Source organism: Phaseolus vulgaris, chromosome 11 (assembly GCF_000499845.2).
Source record: "Phaseolus vulgaris cultivar G19833 chromosome 11, P. vulgaris v2.0, whole genome shotgun sequence".
Classification (NCBI taxonomy): Eukaryota; Viridiplantae; Streptophyta; class Magnoliopsida; order Fabales; family Fabaceae; genus Phaseolus; species Phaseolus vulgaris.
The window spans coordinates 35147199-35162692 of NC_023749.2; the positions used below are offsets into that span (position 1 = coordinate 35147199).

The window sequence follows — 15494 nt, forward strand, 5'->3', positions numbered from 1 at the left end:
TTCTATGATTTTAAAATTATCTTATATATCTTTGTCTTGCCATATTTAAATATTCAAATTACTTTTGATACGTTTACTTTTTTTAATAGCCTCCAATTAGGAAAGTAAAAGTTAAATATCAAAAAACAAAATTTCCTCTTTCTTTTCTTGTGTGAAACCTTTTTTTTTTACTTCCTCTCCGTTAATAAAAGATACATGCATAATTTTTTTTGTTATTATATAACTGATGTTATCTTGTTTCTTATTTTTACTGAAACTTGTAACGATAGTAGATCATAATGTATTTTAAATTAAATTGAAACTATAATTTGAAATCTTACTTTAAAAAGAAATTCACTTATCATTTTTCAAAATATCTAATATATCATCAATTTATTTGTTTATAATTGATGAAAAAAGTTATTTCCTTAACTCAATCATCCCGATTATTTGACAACTAATTTTATCATAATACTAACTTTATATTTATTTTTAAAAGCCGATCACTTGAATTTGTTTTAAAAGCAAGCTCTGAACTTTAAAAAATTTCCTTATATCTAATCCACTCATCTATATATCTAATTTATTTATCTAGTATGTGTATTTATTTAATTCATACATTTATTCTATCTATCTATTTGTTTATTTATAAATAAGCATTATAAAGACACCATGACAAATGTACAAACTATTGATTTAAAAATAGGTGATAAATTAATTATATATGCAATTGTTTTAATTATGAAATTGAAGGATGTAAATTAAGACAAATGTGATCTTAATATGTAAAAAAATTAATAAATATAAAGTAGTAAAAAGAATAAGCTGATTTGGGATATGATTGCAATGTAGAGTATTATGGATGTAAAGTTTAGCAGAATGGATAAGAAAATTGGTGGGACAACTTGTGTCTACTGGCGAGCGGGGAGATGCAACAGAAATCCGTGCAAATTTCTACACAGAGAAACATCCTCATTACATGTTAATGCCAGAAGCAAATATTGTGGAAAAAAATCTCATTCATCCTCTAATAATACCTCCAAATATAACCCCAAGAAAAAATTGGTTAGAAAGAGAGGAGATGGGACAAATGTTGTTAAGGTGTCTAAGAAATCATCTACAAGTATATGCAAATATTGGACCAACAACAACTGTGTGTACGGTGAACAATGCCCTCATTTACATTCATGGTTTCAAGGTGATGGGTTTTCCACATTAAAAAAACTTCACCAACACAAAAAGGTAATAACTCTAAAACCACTATTATAAAATATATTTTGATAATATACATTTAGAATATTAATTCAATCAACATTGGTTTGATCAACTTTTGGACATCAGGCTATCACCGGAATTACGCTTCTGGCTGGAACCAACAAACTTTATTATGGAAGCACCGATGGAACCGTTCGGATATGGGATTGCCATACAGGTCAATGTCTTAAAGTCCTAAATTTTGGCACCCAAGTTAACTCTTTGATAAGTGAGGGGCCATGGGTTTTTGTTGGTTTGAACAATGTTATCAAGGTAAACACTTTTTTTGTCCTTCTTTTATCTTAAATGTATGATAATGTTCTAATTATAGGAGTAGTATAACAAAACTTCTTACATGGATGTGTTTGTGGTAAAGGCTTTGAATACTAAGACCAATTTGGAGTTTACTCTTGATGGACCCAAAGGAAGGATCCTTCACATGACTGTTGGTAACAACATCCTTTTTGCCGGGGCAGAGGTAATCATCCACACAAAACTTCGATCTTATCTATGTCAAATTTTCCTAATATTTTTATTTTTATCTAGTTAGTTAACTACATCAGTTTTTTTGTTTATTAGATTAAGTATTCTTAAACTTTATAAACATTTTATACCTTTTACCCTACCATTTTTGTCCTAATTACTTACACTGCCAATTTTTTTTCTTTCATTAACTTCAAAACTCTTGCCTTTTCAACATTTGTTTCTAGTGTCCATTAATTTATGTATCATGTAATTATTAAAATTTTAGGATGGTGTCATTACTGCCTGGAGAGAAAGCTCTGAAGTTAAGTCTCCTTTTGAATTAGTTGCCTCACTAACTGGTCACACTAAATCTGTGGTTTGCCTAACTATTGGACGCAAGATGTTGTACTCCGGATCCATGGACCAAAGCATAAAGGTATGTGTGTTGTGAGTTAATGCAGAGATACTCGTTTCCTCTTGTATCATGTCAATTTTTCTTGAATTCAATTATCATTTACCGTCCAAATCTTATTACCTTGTTTTCTTCAGGTCTGGGACATGGATACATTACAATGTACAATGACACTCAATGAACATAATGATGTAGTCACATCCCTTATTTGTTGGGACGAATTTTTGCTGTCAAGTTCATCTGATGGCACAATTAAGATCTGGGCATGCATGGAAGAAGGAACTCTGACTGTGGTATATACACACACCGAACAAAGTGTAAGATGCCTAATCATTTGGTAGTATGTACATTTTAGAATGAAAAAAAAAAACTGATAATAATCATGAAGAAGTTGATAAATTCACTAAATTCATACATTTTGTATACAGGGCATTGTCTCACTTTTTGGGATGCCTAATGCAAAAGGCAAGCCAATATTGTTTTCCTCTTGTAAAGACAATTCAGTACGCATGTATGAATTGCCATCGTAAGTAAAATTTAATTCTACTTCTATCTCTAATTTTACATATTACTTTGTTAAACATTGTTTCATTCCTTAACCATGTTCTTTTCATATATAGATTTTCAGAGAGGGGTCTTTTATATGCTAAGAAAGACATTGCATCTTTCGAGTTAGGACATGATGGACTCTTCTTCACTGGCGATGACACTGGTTTGCTTCGTGTATGGAAGTGGAATGAGTTACCTAAGATGACATCTGATTGAGATGTTTTTTCTCTTCTTCATACATGAACTGATTTTTTCTTAATATTAAACAAAATACATTGTATGTAGAATTCTATATCAAATGAGAAATTACAATTTCATTTCTATCTTTAGTTTTATTTTTAAATTTTACCAAAAAATGTAAATGAAAATTTTCTTTATCTTAATATTAAACAATATTGAGTGTCAATGTATATTAAATGTGAAATTAAAATTCCATTTTCATATTTTAACACTTTTTACAATTCTATTTTTTCAAAATCACATATTTACATAAATAAGTTTAATTAATTTAAAAAAACGAAAACTATAAATTATAATTAAAAAAGTAATTATATTAACACACAAATTCATAATTTATATATTAAAAAACATGAACTTTTAAGAATTTTAACAGTAACATAATCAAAGTATTTATTATCAATTTTAGTTGTATATAGTAACTTCTCAAAATCTATCATATCATATTTTGCAAATATCACTATAAGAAACAAATGATTTTAAAGGGGTTTATTCTTACACTACCAAGGGTTAAAACTAGGGATGACAACATGAGTCGGGTCATGCGAGCCAGTCCGTAGCCCGATACCAAAAAACGTGGGATGGGCTCACTAATCTAGCTCGCTGACCCGCTTAGCCCGTCCCGCATAACTCTTAGCCCATGCGGACCAACAACGGGACAGACCAGGTGAACCCACTAACTCGCATAAATAAAAAAATTATTATTTTATTTTTTCTGCAAAAAAAAAAAGTTTACCCCACTCACCCATTATTGCAGTGTGACCTCTTTTTTATTTTAGTTTTAAAAAATTGAATTTAATGTACTAAGAAAAGAAATATTTTATTTTAATCATCTATAGGAGTTAATATTAAGAGTGATACTGGAATTAGTTTTAAGGAAAGTCTTATATTTAAAATTTGTTAATAAAAAAGTAATATAAAGAAAAGATTTCAATAAAATAGTTAAAAAATTAGTCACCTTCATTAAGATATTATGTATCAGAACGTTGATAGGATACTCTTATAAATTCATATACATATATAGGAAAAATAGATGCAAAACAAAACTTTAATTATTTTTAATCAAGCCTTCTAATAACCCTTACACTTGAACTCATATTTTTTTAATCTTAATTGAATGAATTGGAACATGAATAAAATTTTAAGTTTTCAAAAATATGAATGTTTTTTTATAATTTGTGAAATTTTAAGTTTTGAAAAATGAAAAATTTTCTTATGTGGGCTGGTCCGTGGGTTACCTCTTATGCAGGACGGACTAGTGAAAGGCAGTTTCTTCCTGCACCCCTACATTTTTCTTCCTGCACCCTCACAAAGTTGCGCAAAGACAAAATTGTCCCTATATAAACTGTACATTTTCTTTTGTATTCCAGATTATGAAATTCGGTAAATTTTCGGATTGGCGCTTCTGGTAAATTTTCGGATTGGCGCATCCAGTAATCTCCCGGATTGATGCTTCCGGTAGTACATGAATGATAGTGTTAATCCAAAATTAAAAAAATACAAAACATCCATAATTGAAAAAACCATTCCGGATCCGCCAATCCATAATTCAAAATATGCATTCTGGATTCAGAAATCCATAATTGAAAAAAAATCATTTCGGATTCACCAATCTGTAATAGAAATTAGACTTCCGGATTCAGCAATCCGAAAATCAATAATTTATGCAAACTTTGCTTCCATTATTGCAGTGTGACCTCTTTTTTATTTTAGTTTTAAAAAATTGAATTTAATGTACTAAGAAAAGAAATATTTTATTTTAATCATCTAAAGGAGTTAATATTAAGAGTGATACTGGAATTAGTTTTAAGGAAAGTCTTATATTTAAAATTTGTTAATGAAAAAGTAATATAAAGAAAAGATTTCAATAAAATAGTTAAAAAATTAGTCACCTTCATTAAGATATTATGTATCAAAACGTTGATAGGATACTCTTATAAATTCATATACATATATAGGAAAAATAGATACAAAACAAAACTTTAATTATTTTTAATCAAGCTTTCTAATAACCCTTATACTTGAATTCATATTTTTTTTATCTTAATTGAATGAATTGGAACATGAATAAAATTTTAAGTTTTCAACAGTATGAGTTTTTTTTTTCTTCTTTTATAAATTATAAAATTTTAAGTTTTGAAAAATGAAAAATTTTCTTATGCAGGGTGGTTCGTGGGTTACCTCTATGTAGGACAGACTAGTGAAATGAGCACGTACTCCTTGCGCAGAGCGGATCAACTCGAATCTCATTTTGCGGGCCAATCGCGAGGTGGGCCTATGCGGGACAAGCCAACCCGCATTGTCACTCCTACTTAAAATCTCATTTAAGTCATTTACCCAGGGTTATCGGTTTTTAAACCCCAGGAAAAGTTTTTCAAAACCCATTGTTAAATAACACGGGTCTAGAACCTTCGTAAAATACCAAAACATATCAAGTAAACACATTGAAATTCAAACTCAAAATATGAGTTAAAAAACTATAAGGAAGCTTTATAAGAAGAATAATGGTATGAAGTACTATAAATGAAAATATAACATATTGTTCACAAAGAAAAAAATACGTGAAAAACCATTTCCACATATACTATATTCTTTAACAATCACATATGGTCCTCTTGATGTCTAGAATTTATTGGCACACTTTTTTTTATTAGAAACCTACAAAATATAAACATGTATCACGATTAAAAATGTAAATTTAAAAAATAAAAGAAGTTATTTAACTTTTTTAAACATTACCGATGAAGGATTGAATATAGTAAACTCAAGGACCTTGGTAATTTTGAAAGAAAAAATCATCATTGCTTGAAATCTTTTTTCACGTTCTTCATATTGTTTGTTTCGTTCAATCATTTTTATTTTTTCTTCATACAAAATTATTTATATTTCTTTCTCCCTTATTAAGTTTCTTTGACGATTTTAATTATATTCGAAAATATGTTAATAAATATGTTATGTTGTTCTCCAATTATAATTAAAAAATATTTTTTAAAAATAATATATTTAATAAAATGTAAATTAAAAAAAAAAAGAGTAAAACAGTTTTGTAAGTTATCTTTTGTTTATTTCTATTTCTAGTTTATCTTCTAACTTCTTCTTTGCAGTTAGCAACTGAAGAACAAAACCTGTACACTATGTTTTTGTTCTAATTTATAAAGGTTGTAATAACATTGAGAAACTCTAATTTGATCCAATCTCTGAAGATTCATTCTGTCTTAACATGTTTTTAATTAATTTCTTGAATATTATATATCTTATGTTCTACAGGAGAATTTTGAAGATGTGCAACAAGATAATGAAAATTTGAAGATGCAAATTGAGAAGCTGAAAAGGAAACACAAGACAAAGATTAATACCATGAAGCACTACGTTACTTAGAGTAAATTACCAGAGTTTGTACTGCAAGCAATGCATAGAGAGGATTTTTATGTAGCACACGGTGCAACTTCCTCATATACATACGATGATCATGCATGGATAGCAGATTTTGGAGCAATATATTAGCAGCATGTATGTGTTGATTAGTAATAAATAGTATATGTATGTATTCAACACGTTAATTTTGAGTCCGGAGTGTCCGAACTTCGACAATTTTAATTTAGTTTTCAAATAATAGATATTGTTTTTACATATTGAATGCACTAATTCTGAGTCCGGAGGTGTCCGACCTTCGGCAATTGATGAATTCACAAAGGAAGGTCCTCCTACTAAGGTCGTTTGGTATCTTCCAATAATTCCAAGGCTTAAGTGTTTGTTTGCAAATACAAATGACACTAAAAACCTTAGGTAACATGCAAAGAATAGAAAATATGATGGACTATTTCGTCATCCAGCTGACTCTTTGCAGTGGAAGAACATTGATAAAGAATTTCCTGAATTTGGAAAAGAATCAAGAAAGTCAAGACTTGGATAAGCAACTGATGGAATGAATCTTTTTGTAAATTTAAGTAGTAATCATAGTTCATGGCCCGTTTTGTTAGTGATTTACAACTTACCTCTTAATTTATGTATGAAATGCAAATACATGATGTTAATGTGAATTTTGGAACAATGAAGAAGAAGCAAACTATGAATGAAATATCGAATAAGAGATCAATCTTTTTTTATCTTCCACATTGGTGTAAGTTAGATGTCAAACACTGTATAGATGTAATGCACGTAGAAAAGAATGTGTGTGACAGTTTAATAGGAACACTTCAGAACATTAAAGGCAAAATAAAGGATGGTGTAAATGCATGTATGAATTTGATTAAGATGAATATACGAAAGGAATTGGCACCGCGAGAAGTTGGTAAATGTACATACTTGCCTGCAGCATGTTACACTTCGTCGAAGAAAGAGAAAACAAGTTTTTGTGAATGTCTTAAAGGTGTTAACGTACCACAAGGCTACTCTTCAAATGTTAAGATTATTCTATCTATGAATGATTTGAAACTAATTAGCTACATGATTGTCACATTCTAATGCAACAGTTACTACCGGTGGCTATTCGTGATTGATATCATGGTACATTTGGTTGTTCATCTTGTAAGAGAAACCAGATTGTGTAGGACACCAACAAAGACACCAACAAAGAAAGGTATGGAAACAAAAAAATCCAATGATTTTAATTCCAATAGTTATACTTGTTTTGGTTGTGGTGAGCAAGGGAACATAAAGGAAGACTGCCCAAATAAAGAAAGCAAGGAAAAGAAGTCAAGCTACAAAGAAAAGAAGGGAAAGTGAAAAAGGGCCTACATAGCTTGGGATGAGAATGAAGTCTTCTCATCAGGCTCATCATCAAGTGCATATTCTCCGAGATGACGTCAGCTATTTTATCCTCTGACTCTTTACACAGCGAGGTGCCGAGCTTGAATTTCTTCCCATTTATCTCCCTCTCTCAAACCTCTCCAGTAGGCCCACGTTGTCTTTCATCACTGATGTCTGCCTCTACTATCCATCTTGACTCTCCTTCTTGGATGGTGACTACGTAGGTTCCCCTACGCTTTGTCAAACTGCTTTTGTAGCACTTTCATGCCATCTTCTGATCGACCTTTATCATAATGACCTTCCCTTTAGCCAAAGGCAACTTCATCTTCATGTGGGTGGTTGAGGCCATTATGCCTAGCCTATTCAAGGATGGTCGGCCCAGGAGCAGGTTGTATGCAGAAGACACGTTGACGACAATGTACTTGATGGTAATCGTCATGGCCACACTTTTGTATCAGCAAAGGTCGTCCTCAATTTGACATATCCTCACACCTCCACCTGGTTGCCTATGAAACCAACTAGACAACCATCATATGGCTTTAATTGGTGAGGGGATATTTGCAAATTGGTAAAAGTTCTCCAGAACATTACATCTACTGAGCTCCCTTGATCAATTAGGACTCTATTCACCTTACGCCTTACGATGATAATAGATATCACCACTGGATAGTCTTCATCGGGAAACACATCCTCCAAGTCGGCCCTTATGAAACAAAGGGAAAGCTTGGTAGATCGGTCGAGCACCCTTTCATATAGACACATTACCGCTCGGACATAACGTTTGTGCTTAGAGGCTGAGCTACACCCTCCAGAGAATACTCCAGTGATGGTGCTTAACTCTCCAAGGAATGGAGCTTCGTGCTTTTGCTTCGAGGATGTGGTTTCCACCTTCGACCTTTCTTGGCTGACCTCGAGATATTCTGTAAAGAAACCCTCTTTGACTAAGTTTGCCAGCTGGTAACTTAGGGTGATGCATCGCTCGATTCCATGTTTATAAGCTCGGTGAAACTCACATCAAATATCCCTTGGTGACCCCAAAAACCGGTCTGTCTTTTGGGGAAACTTCAATTTGTCTGACACTCTGGGCATGCCTATGAGTTCTTTGCAGGATATCTGAAATTTAGGTCTGATAGTTGTCTCTTCCATGGCCTTTGCCTTAGGTTCATCCTTCTTGGCGACATATGGGACGTACCTTTGGTCCGCTCTTTTCTCGATGGATACTTCACTGCTCCTGATAGAACGATCTCGATTGTTCTCCTTGTACTTGGGTTGTTTCAAACGTGAGCTGCCATTTTTCCTCAGCATGGCCTCCTCGACCTCGATATGGGTTGTAGCTCTTTCACACACCTCGGCTAACATCTCCGTCAGATACCTGATCAATGAATCGGTGAACGAGCTTGCTGTCATCCCTTGCACGAAAGCAATGACCACCATCTCTTCATCCTGAGTTTGAAGTCTTACTGAGACTGCGCATAATCTATTAAAGTATTCTTTAAGCAACTCCCCTTCCCTCTGTTTGACATGGAAAAGATCATACAATCGTGAAGGGTTGACCTTATTCACCGAGAATTGTTCCTTAAACATTTTAGAGAACCGAGGGAAAAAGGTAATGTGACCATCCAGGATTCCAATGAACCACTACAGAGTTGTTCCCGTGAAGGTACCCATGATCATCTTACATCGGATTGCATCTAACCCCAGAGATGATCATTTGAGCCCTAAACGCCTTTAGATGAGTCTTGGGGTTTTCCACCCCGGAGAAAAATACGATCTTGGTTGTGCTATAATGGGGTGGCACAGGCTCTTCAATGATATGTGAGAGAATGGCTTGGGGTCATCTCTTGATGATAAGTCTAGAGAACGTTCCCAGGTGGGACGTCGGCCCTGTCAGTGCAAGCTCCTCCGTAGCTCCTCCTTGGTCTTGCGCAACTCCTGATTGGCTTGCACAACTCCTCATCGGCTTACGCGTGCTCCTCCATATTTATTCGAGAGGCCTCAACCTCTGCCATAAGATGAGCATGACTCAACTGTGTTTCCTCTCGAAGGCGTTATTGGTCAGCTCGGGCTTCTACTCGTAATCGTTCTTGCTCAGCCCTAGCTTCTTGATGAGGACCTCGGAGAGAAGGCGCCTACTGACCAGGCCCAACCCATGACCTCAACATCCACCATACCTCAAAGGATTACTAGGAGCAGAGCACAGACTTTGGGTGTTGAGCATCAATTGGTTTCCCTATTTGTAATTTCAATAGAGTAAATGTCTTTTAGTACAAATAAGGGTGTGTGCCTAGTTTTTTAGCTCATGAAGCCTTGTAAGGGAGAAAGCTTAACCTAGCATCTAGAACTATAGGATGATTGTGCAACATTAACCTTAGTCAATAACCTAGGCCGCACCACATTTCCCTCTTCCCTTCTTACCCTCACTACTTGTTCTCCAAGGCTCCTCATATTATAAATAAGAGGCCTCCCTCATTGTATTTACAAGTTGAAATTAATAGAAGAAGAGTTACTCTGCACAAATTGTGTGAAGTGTTAGTGAGGTTTGAATTCCTCTTAGCATTTAGGTCTTATCTTGTGAGTATTGAGAGCTCTCAAGTGGCGGCTATCTTCACTTATCTTGGAGGCCAATCACACTCCAAGTGGCGTGTTCTACTTCTCAAATCCATCACATAAGCTTTCTCCTTCATTCATCTATTCTTCTATTGTCATTCCATTTTTACTCTTTGTATCATGTTCTTGTTTGGTTTTCCTTGTTTCCATTCGACAATTCTATTTTGTTTTTTTTTCTTGTTCTTTAATTTCACACCTTCTAGCATCATTTTCACCTTATAATTGTCTTTTCCTTTTGCCTTTGTGAAATGAACCTTCACATCTACTTAACCACTTGGTTAAGTTAATGTCTAGTGGGGATTTTCCTAAGGTCTTCACTCTTAAATTCCTAAAATCTCAATCTAAGTAATGTGTAACACCATAAAATGAACAATCCTAAAATCAACTCACATCATGTGGTTATCAGAGCTTAGGTTCTTATGCTTAATTTGCTTGAGTTGATTTGACACTTTTACTTTTCTTTACATTCAAGTACCTTTAATTTCTTGTCTTTAAATTCAAGTACCTTTAAATTCAAGTACCTTTAAATTATTGTCTTTATTTTCTTGCATTTTATTTTCCATCCCTTTATTTCTTGCAAAAAAAAATTTCAGCCATTTTATATTCATAGCATTATTTCGCTTTTGGATATGTTTCTCTTTATGTCTTTTATTGATCTTGCCTTTTGCTTTGAGTCCTATGTTCATTAGTGTTCTAGGAGTCCTTGTTTTGATTCTACTTACTTTGCTTTTAATTTTGAAAGATTGAGAAGTAATTAGAAACTTGTTTTTAGTAGAAGTAGATTTAAAGTTCCAAACATAAGATTTCAAGTGTTCAATTATATTGAATCCCAACATTTTTTTTTGTGGAAATTGGAAGTTATTGGAAAATATGCATGATGACAACTATGGACATTTCATTTCCATAATTCAAGTCTAGTAAAAACAAAAACAACAAAAGAGAAATGAAAACGCAACTTTGGGTATCAATTACAAAAAAACAAATTTTCCAAATATGGATTCAACTTGATTGGCTAATTGATTTCAACCATTGTGGAATTTTTTATCCTTTTGCATTAGCATTTTCTAAAAGAAAAAGTTTCATTGTTAAAAGTTTAGTAAGTATCTTAGAGTCTTTTTGTGTGCCTTTTCTTGCTTGTCTTCCTTTTCAAGTTTTGTCATAATCTCTTTTTCAAATTTGGTTTAACTTTTCTTGTTTGTCTTTTATTTCTTTTCCTTAAGTTTTGTGTTGGTTTTACTTTGAGCAAGTGTTGAAGGCTTTGACCTTTTTCATTTGAGAGTTTTTCATCTACAAGAAAGACCTTTGCTGAGGGGGGAAATTTCTTTCTTTGAGTGTTTGGAGTGATCTTGGTACAAGTGGCGAACCTTGATAGTGAATTTCTTACTAACTTCTTTTCTCTAATTGTTGTCATTTGTGTTTTATGGCTAATATTTCTTCAGGAGAATCTTCTAAACCCCAATCTCCCCAAAAGGCATTCCTTATGGGTGAATTGGCGCCGACCAAAAGATCCTTAACACAAAAGGATGGAGAGATAATACAAATGGAGGAGAGACTCCAAAGGCTTGAATCGGCCTATGATAGACCCCAAAGAGGAAGAAGATGGAATCCAAGACGTGAATCAAGAAGTTATCAACACTATGACAACCAAGAAGAAGAGGACGAATGGAGAGTGCATCACTTTGATGATAGGCGCCAACATGTGGCAAAACCTTCTTTACCTTTTGTAAAAATTCCTAGTTTTAGTGGGGAAGATGACTCCAATATTTACCTAGGATGAGAGGCTAAAGTTGAACAATCTCTAGTGTACATGAGGTCCAAGAAGACCAAAAAGTTAAGTTAGCTTCCTTAGAATTTTTGGATTATGCCATGCAATGGTGGCACAAAACTGTAATGGAAATTGGACTTAACAAGAGGCCAGTCGTGGTTGTTAGAATGTATGGCTTTAAACTAGAGGGGGTGAATGGTTTAAAGAGGGTTTCCAAAATCTTTTAAGCCAAGAATGAAATTTACATCGAGAATCACTTTATTTAGAAATCAGTTTGCCAAAGCACAAAGCAAAAAGCACAGCACCAGAAAAACAATCGGTTCTTTCACAGAAACAATCGGTTGTTTATACTAGTTTTACAAATATCAAAACTGAAATTAAAGAGTTAAAAGATAGAGAAAACGCACATAGAGATTTATACTGGTTCACTCTAAACCTAGAGCTACATCCAGTCTTCCCAGAAACCACTGGGGAAATCCACTAAGCAATCAACCCTAGATCACTTACAACAAAACCAAAGAAGTGACCTTGATCCCCTCAAGACACACACTTCCTTTGGGCCAACACAACAACACTAAGAATGCTGATCTTGATCCCCTCAAGAACACACAACACTTCTCAGCAAACACACAAGGTTTCTTTCAACAGTACAAAGGATTACACTTGTTACAGAACAAATCTGAAATCAATACAAGATGAAAATCCTATTTCACATTGTTTGATCAATCTCAATCTCTAAGCAATTCTCAACTTTTTCTCTTAAGCAAAAAAATCAGTGAAAAACTCAAATCTGTTTTTCTGTAAATCATCAAAGTTGTTGTTTGTTATCAAATCTTAACAAACTATTCATTGCATTTAAAGATTGGTCAAAGCATTAAAAACTGGAGCGTAAACAGTTAGAAAATCATTTAATGCTCATTCAAAGCACAAAACAGTTTTCTGTTATGGTACCAAAACAAACAATCGGTTGTTTCCACGAATCAATCGGTTGTTTTGGTTTTGACAGCAAGTCAACCATAAAAACAGTTTTCATTCTTTCTAAAAACTCCTAAGTATAAAACAATCGGTTGTTTCGACAAAACAACAGGTTGTTTTTCACTTAGTTTGAGAAACACTTTTCTTTTAAAAGGATTGAGAATGCCTATGCTTTGGATTCAATCAAGAGTGGATTACACTTAAAATCTACCCCAGATCCTATCTAATAAGACAACACAACAACAACAAGCACATGTAGCCTTTCATCAAGCTTCAAAGGGTTTGGATTCTTCAAAGCTTGAACACAATTGGTTCAACAGTGGTCTCTTGGAAGGATTTGAAGTTATGCATGCGCGCTAGATTTGTTCCTCCACACTATAGGAAATAACTTTTGTTGAAGCTCCAACAGCTTCAACAAGGAACACAAAATGTGGATGATTATTTTAAAGAACTTTAAACAACATTAACAAAAATTGACATGCATGAAAGTGAGGAGTAAAAAATGGCTAGATTTGTAAGTGGCCTAAGAAGGGATATCCAAGATGTGGTAGAACTCTACGAGTACTCCTCTTTAGAAAAGTTGGTTCACCTTGCCATCAAGGTAGAATCACAAATTTCAAAGAAAACCTCTTTTAAAAATTCTCATAATGATGGCTTTTACCACTCCTTTTGGAAAAAACAAAAACAAGTCTTCTTCAACTTTTCCCTCCAATTTTGTTAAGGAGTCCACTTAGAAACCTATTGATTCTAAACCCTCCACTTCAACACCTAAATCCCCTACCAAAAAATATCAAGTAAAAATGCTTTAAATGTTTATGTTTTGGTCACATTGTTTCTAATTGTCCTTCCAAACGCAATATGATGATGCATGAAGGGTAGTCCTAAGTGACCATAGTTCCTAAAGATCTAGGTCTCCTAACCATTCTAGATCCCCAAGGCTTTGTTTGGATTAGAGAGTGTGGGGGAGTGAAAAGTTGAGGGTGTGGGGGAGTGGAAGTGTGAAGAAAGTTGAAGGTGTTTGGATTCGAGTATGTTAAAATCAATGTGTGAGGAAAGTTTATTGAAGTTTGTGAGTGATGGGATGGTTGTGATAAAATTTTAATTTTTTTTAATGTGTAAAAATGTAAATTTACGAATTTACCATTATCTTTAAAATATTTAAATAATAAAATATGAAATATAAAAATACAAGTCCCTTATCATTTTTAGAACATAAAATATTTTCATAAAAAAATTATAAATAATATGATAAGTGTGATTGGAAAAAAATAAAATTTACAAATCCATTTAATATATAAAAAAATTAATTAAGTATTTTAGATGATTAATATTATTTATTATTATATAATTTTTAAAAAAATAATTATATATATATATATTTATTAATAACATTATTAATATTTAATATAAATAAAATAAAATAAAAATAATTAATAATAATATTATTATTATTTATTAAAATTATTTGATTTGAATTTATTATCATTATTTTAAAAATTTATTTTAGTTAATATTATTATTTATAATTTTATTATTATTTTATAAATTAATTTTAAATATTATTATTATTTTAATATTTATATTATTAGTATTAATAATACTTTATATTATTATTATTATTATTATTATTTATTTAGGTATGTATAGTTTATTTTAAAAAAATAAATGATTTTAATTATCTTTTATTATATATATTGAGGGTAAAAATGTAAGTTAGAGAAGTCTATGCGGCTTTCTCTTCTCCCCTTCAACTTTCTCTTCATCAATGAGAGGCGCAAAAATCCACCCAACTTTCCCTTTCCACTTCCCTTCTCTCTCATGCATCACTTGAAGCAAACGCAAACCATCTTCTCATTTCCATCGTCGTGCACAGTACTAACGCGGAGGCAAACACAGGCCAACTGAGGAAGAGAGTGAGAGTCCATGTGAAGGCAACATATTAGTAGTGAGGCGTATGCTAGGACAAGTTTTAAAGCCTTTTGATGAAAGTCAAAGAGAAAATATTTTCCACACTAGACGCCTCATTAGTGATAAGTTATGTTCTTTAATTGTGGATGAGGGGAGTTTCGCAAATGTGGCAAGCACAAGAGTGGTAGATAAAATTGGATTGCCTACCTTCTCTCATGCCAAGCCCTATAAACTTCAATGGTTAAGTGAGGAGGGGGAAATCATAGTAAATAAGCAAGTCCTCGTAGCCTTTTCTATTGGTAAATACAAGGATGAGGTCTTATGTGATATTGTCCCTATGGAAGCTACTTATATTCTTTTAGGTAGACCATCACAATATGATAGGAAAACTCTTCATGATGGCCTTACAAACAAAATTTCTTTCACCTTCCATGGGCATAAGATCATACTAAAATCTTTCTCACCAAAGGAAGTCCATGAGGACCAATTTAAAATGAAAGAAAAGAGAGAGAAAGAAAAAGATAAACATAATTCTAAGAGAAGCCTTCTCATCTCACCACACGAGGTCAAAAAGGTAATGCCTTCTCAAAAGTC

The 15494-nt window shown here is 33.0% G+C and overlaps 1 protein-coding gene across 1 annotated transcript; it reads left to right on the forward strand.

Moving 5' to 3' along the window:
• The first annotated feature begins 837 nt into the window (after nt 1–837).
• On the forward strand, nt 838–2875 carry LOC137806104 (zinc finger CCCH domain-containing protein 48-like). The gene is made up of 7 exons (XM_068606059.1): nt 838–1221; nt 1321–1506; nt 1610–1711; nt 1985–2134; nt 2248–2427; nt 2539–2636; nt 2731–2875. The coding sequence occupies exons 1-7, from the start codon at nt 838–840 to the stop codon at nt 2873–2875; spliced, it is 1245 nt and encodes a 414-aa protein (XP_068462160.1).
• The last annotated feature ends 12619 nt before the right edge of the window (nt 2876–15494 follow it).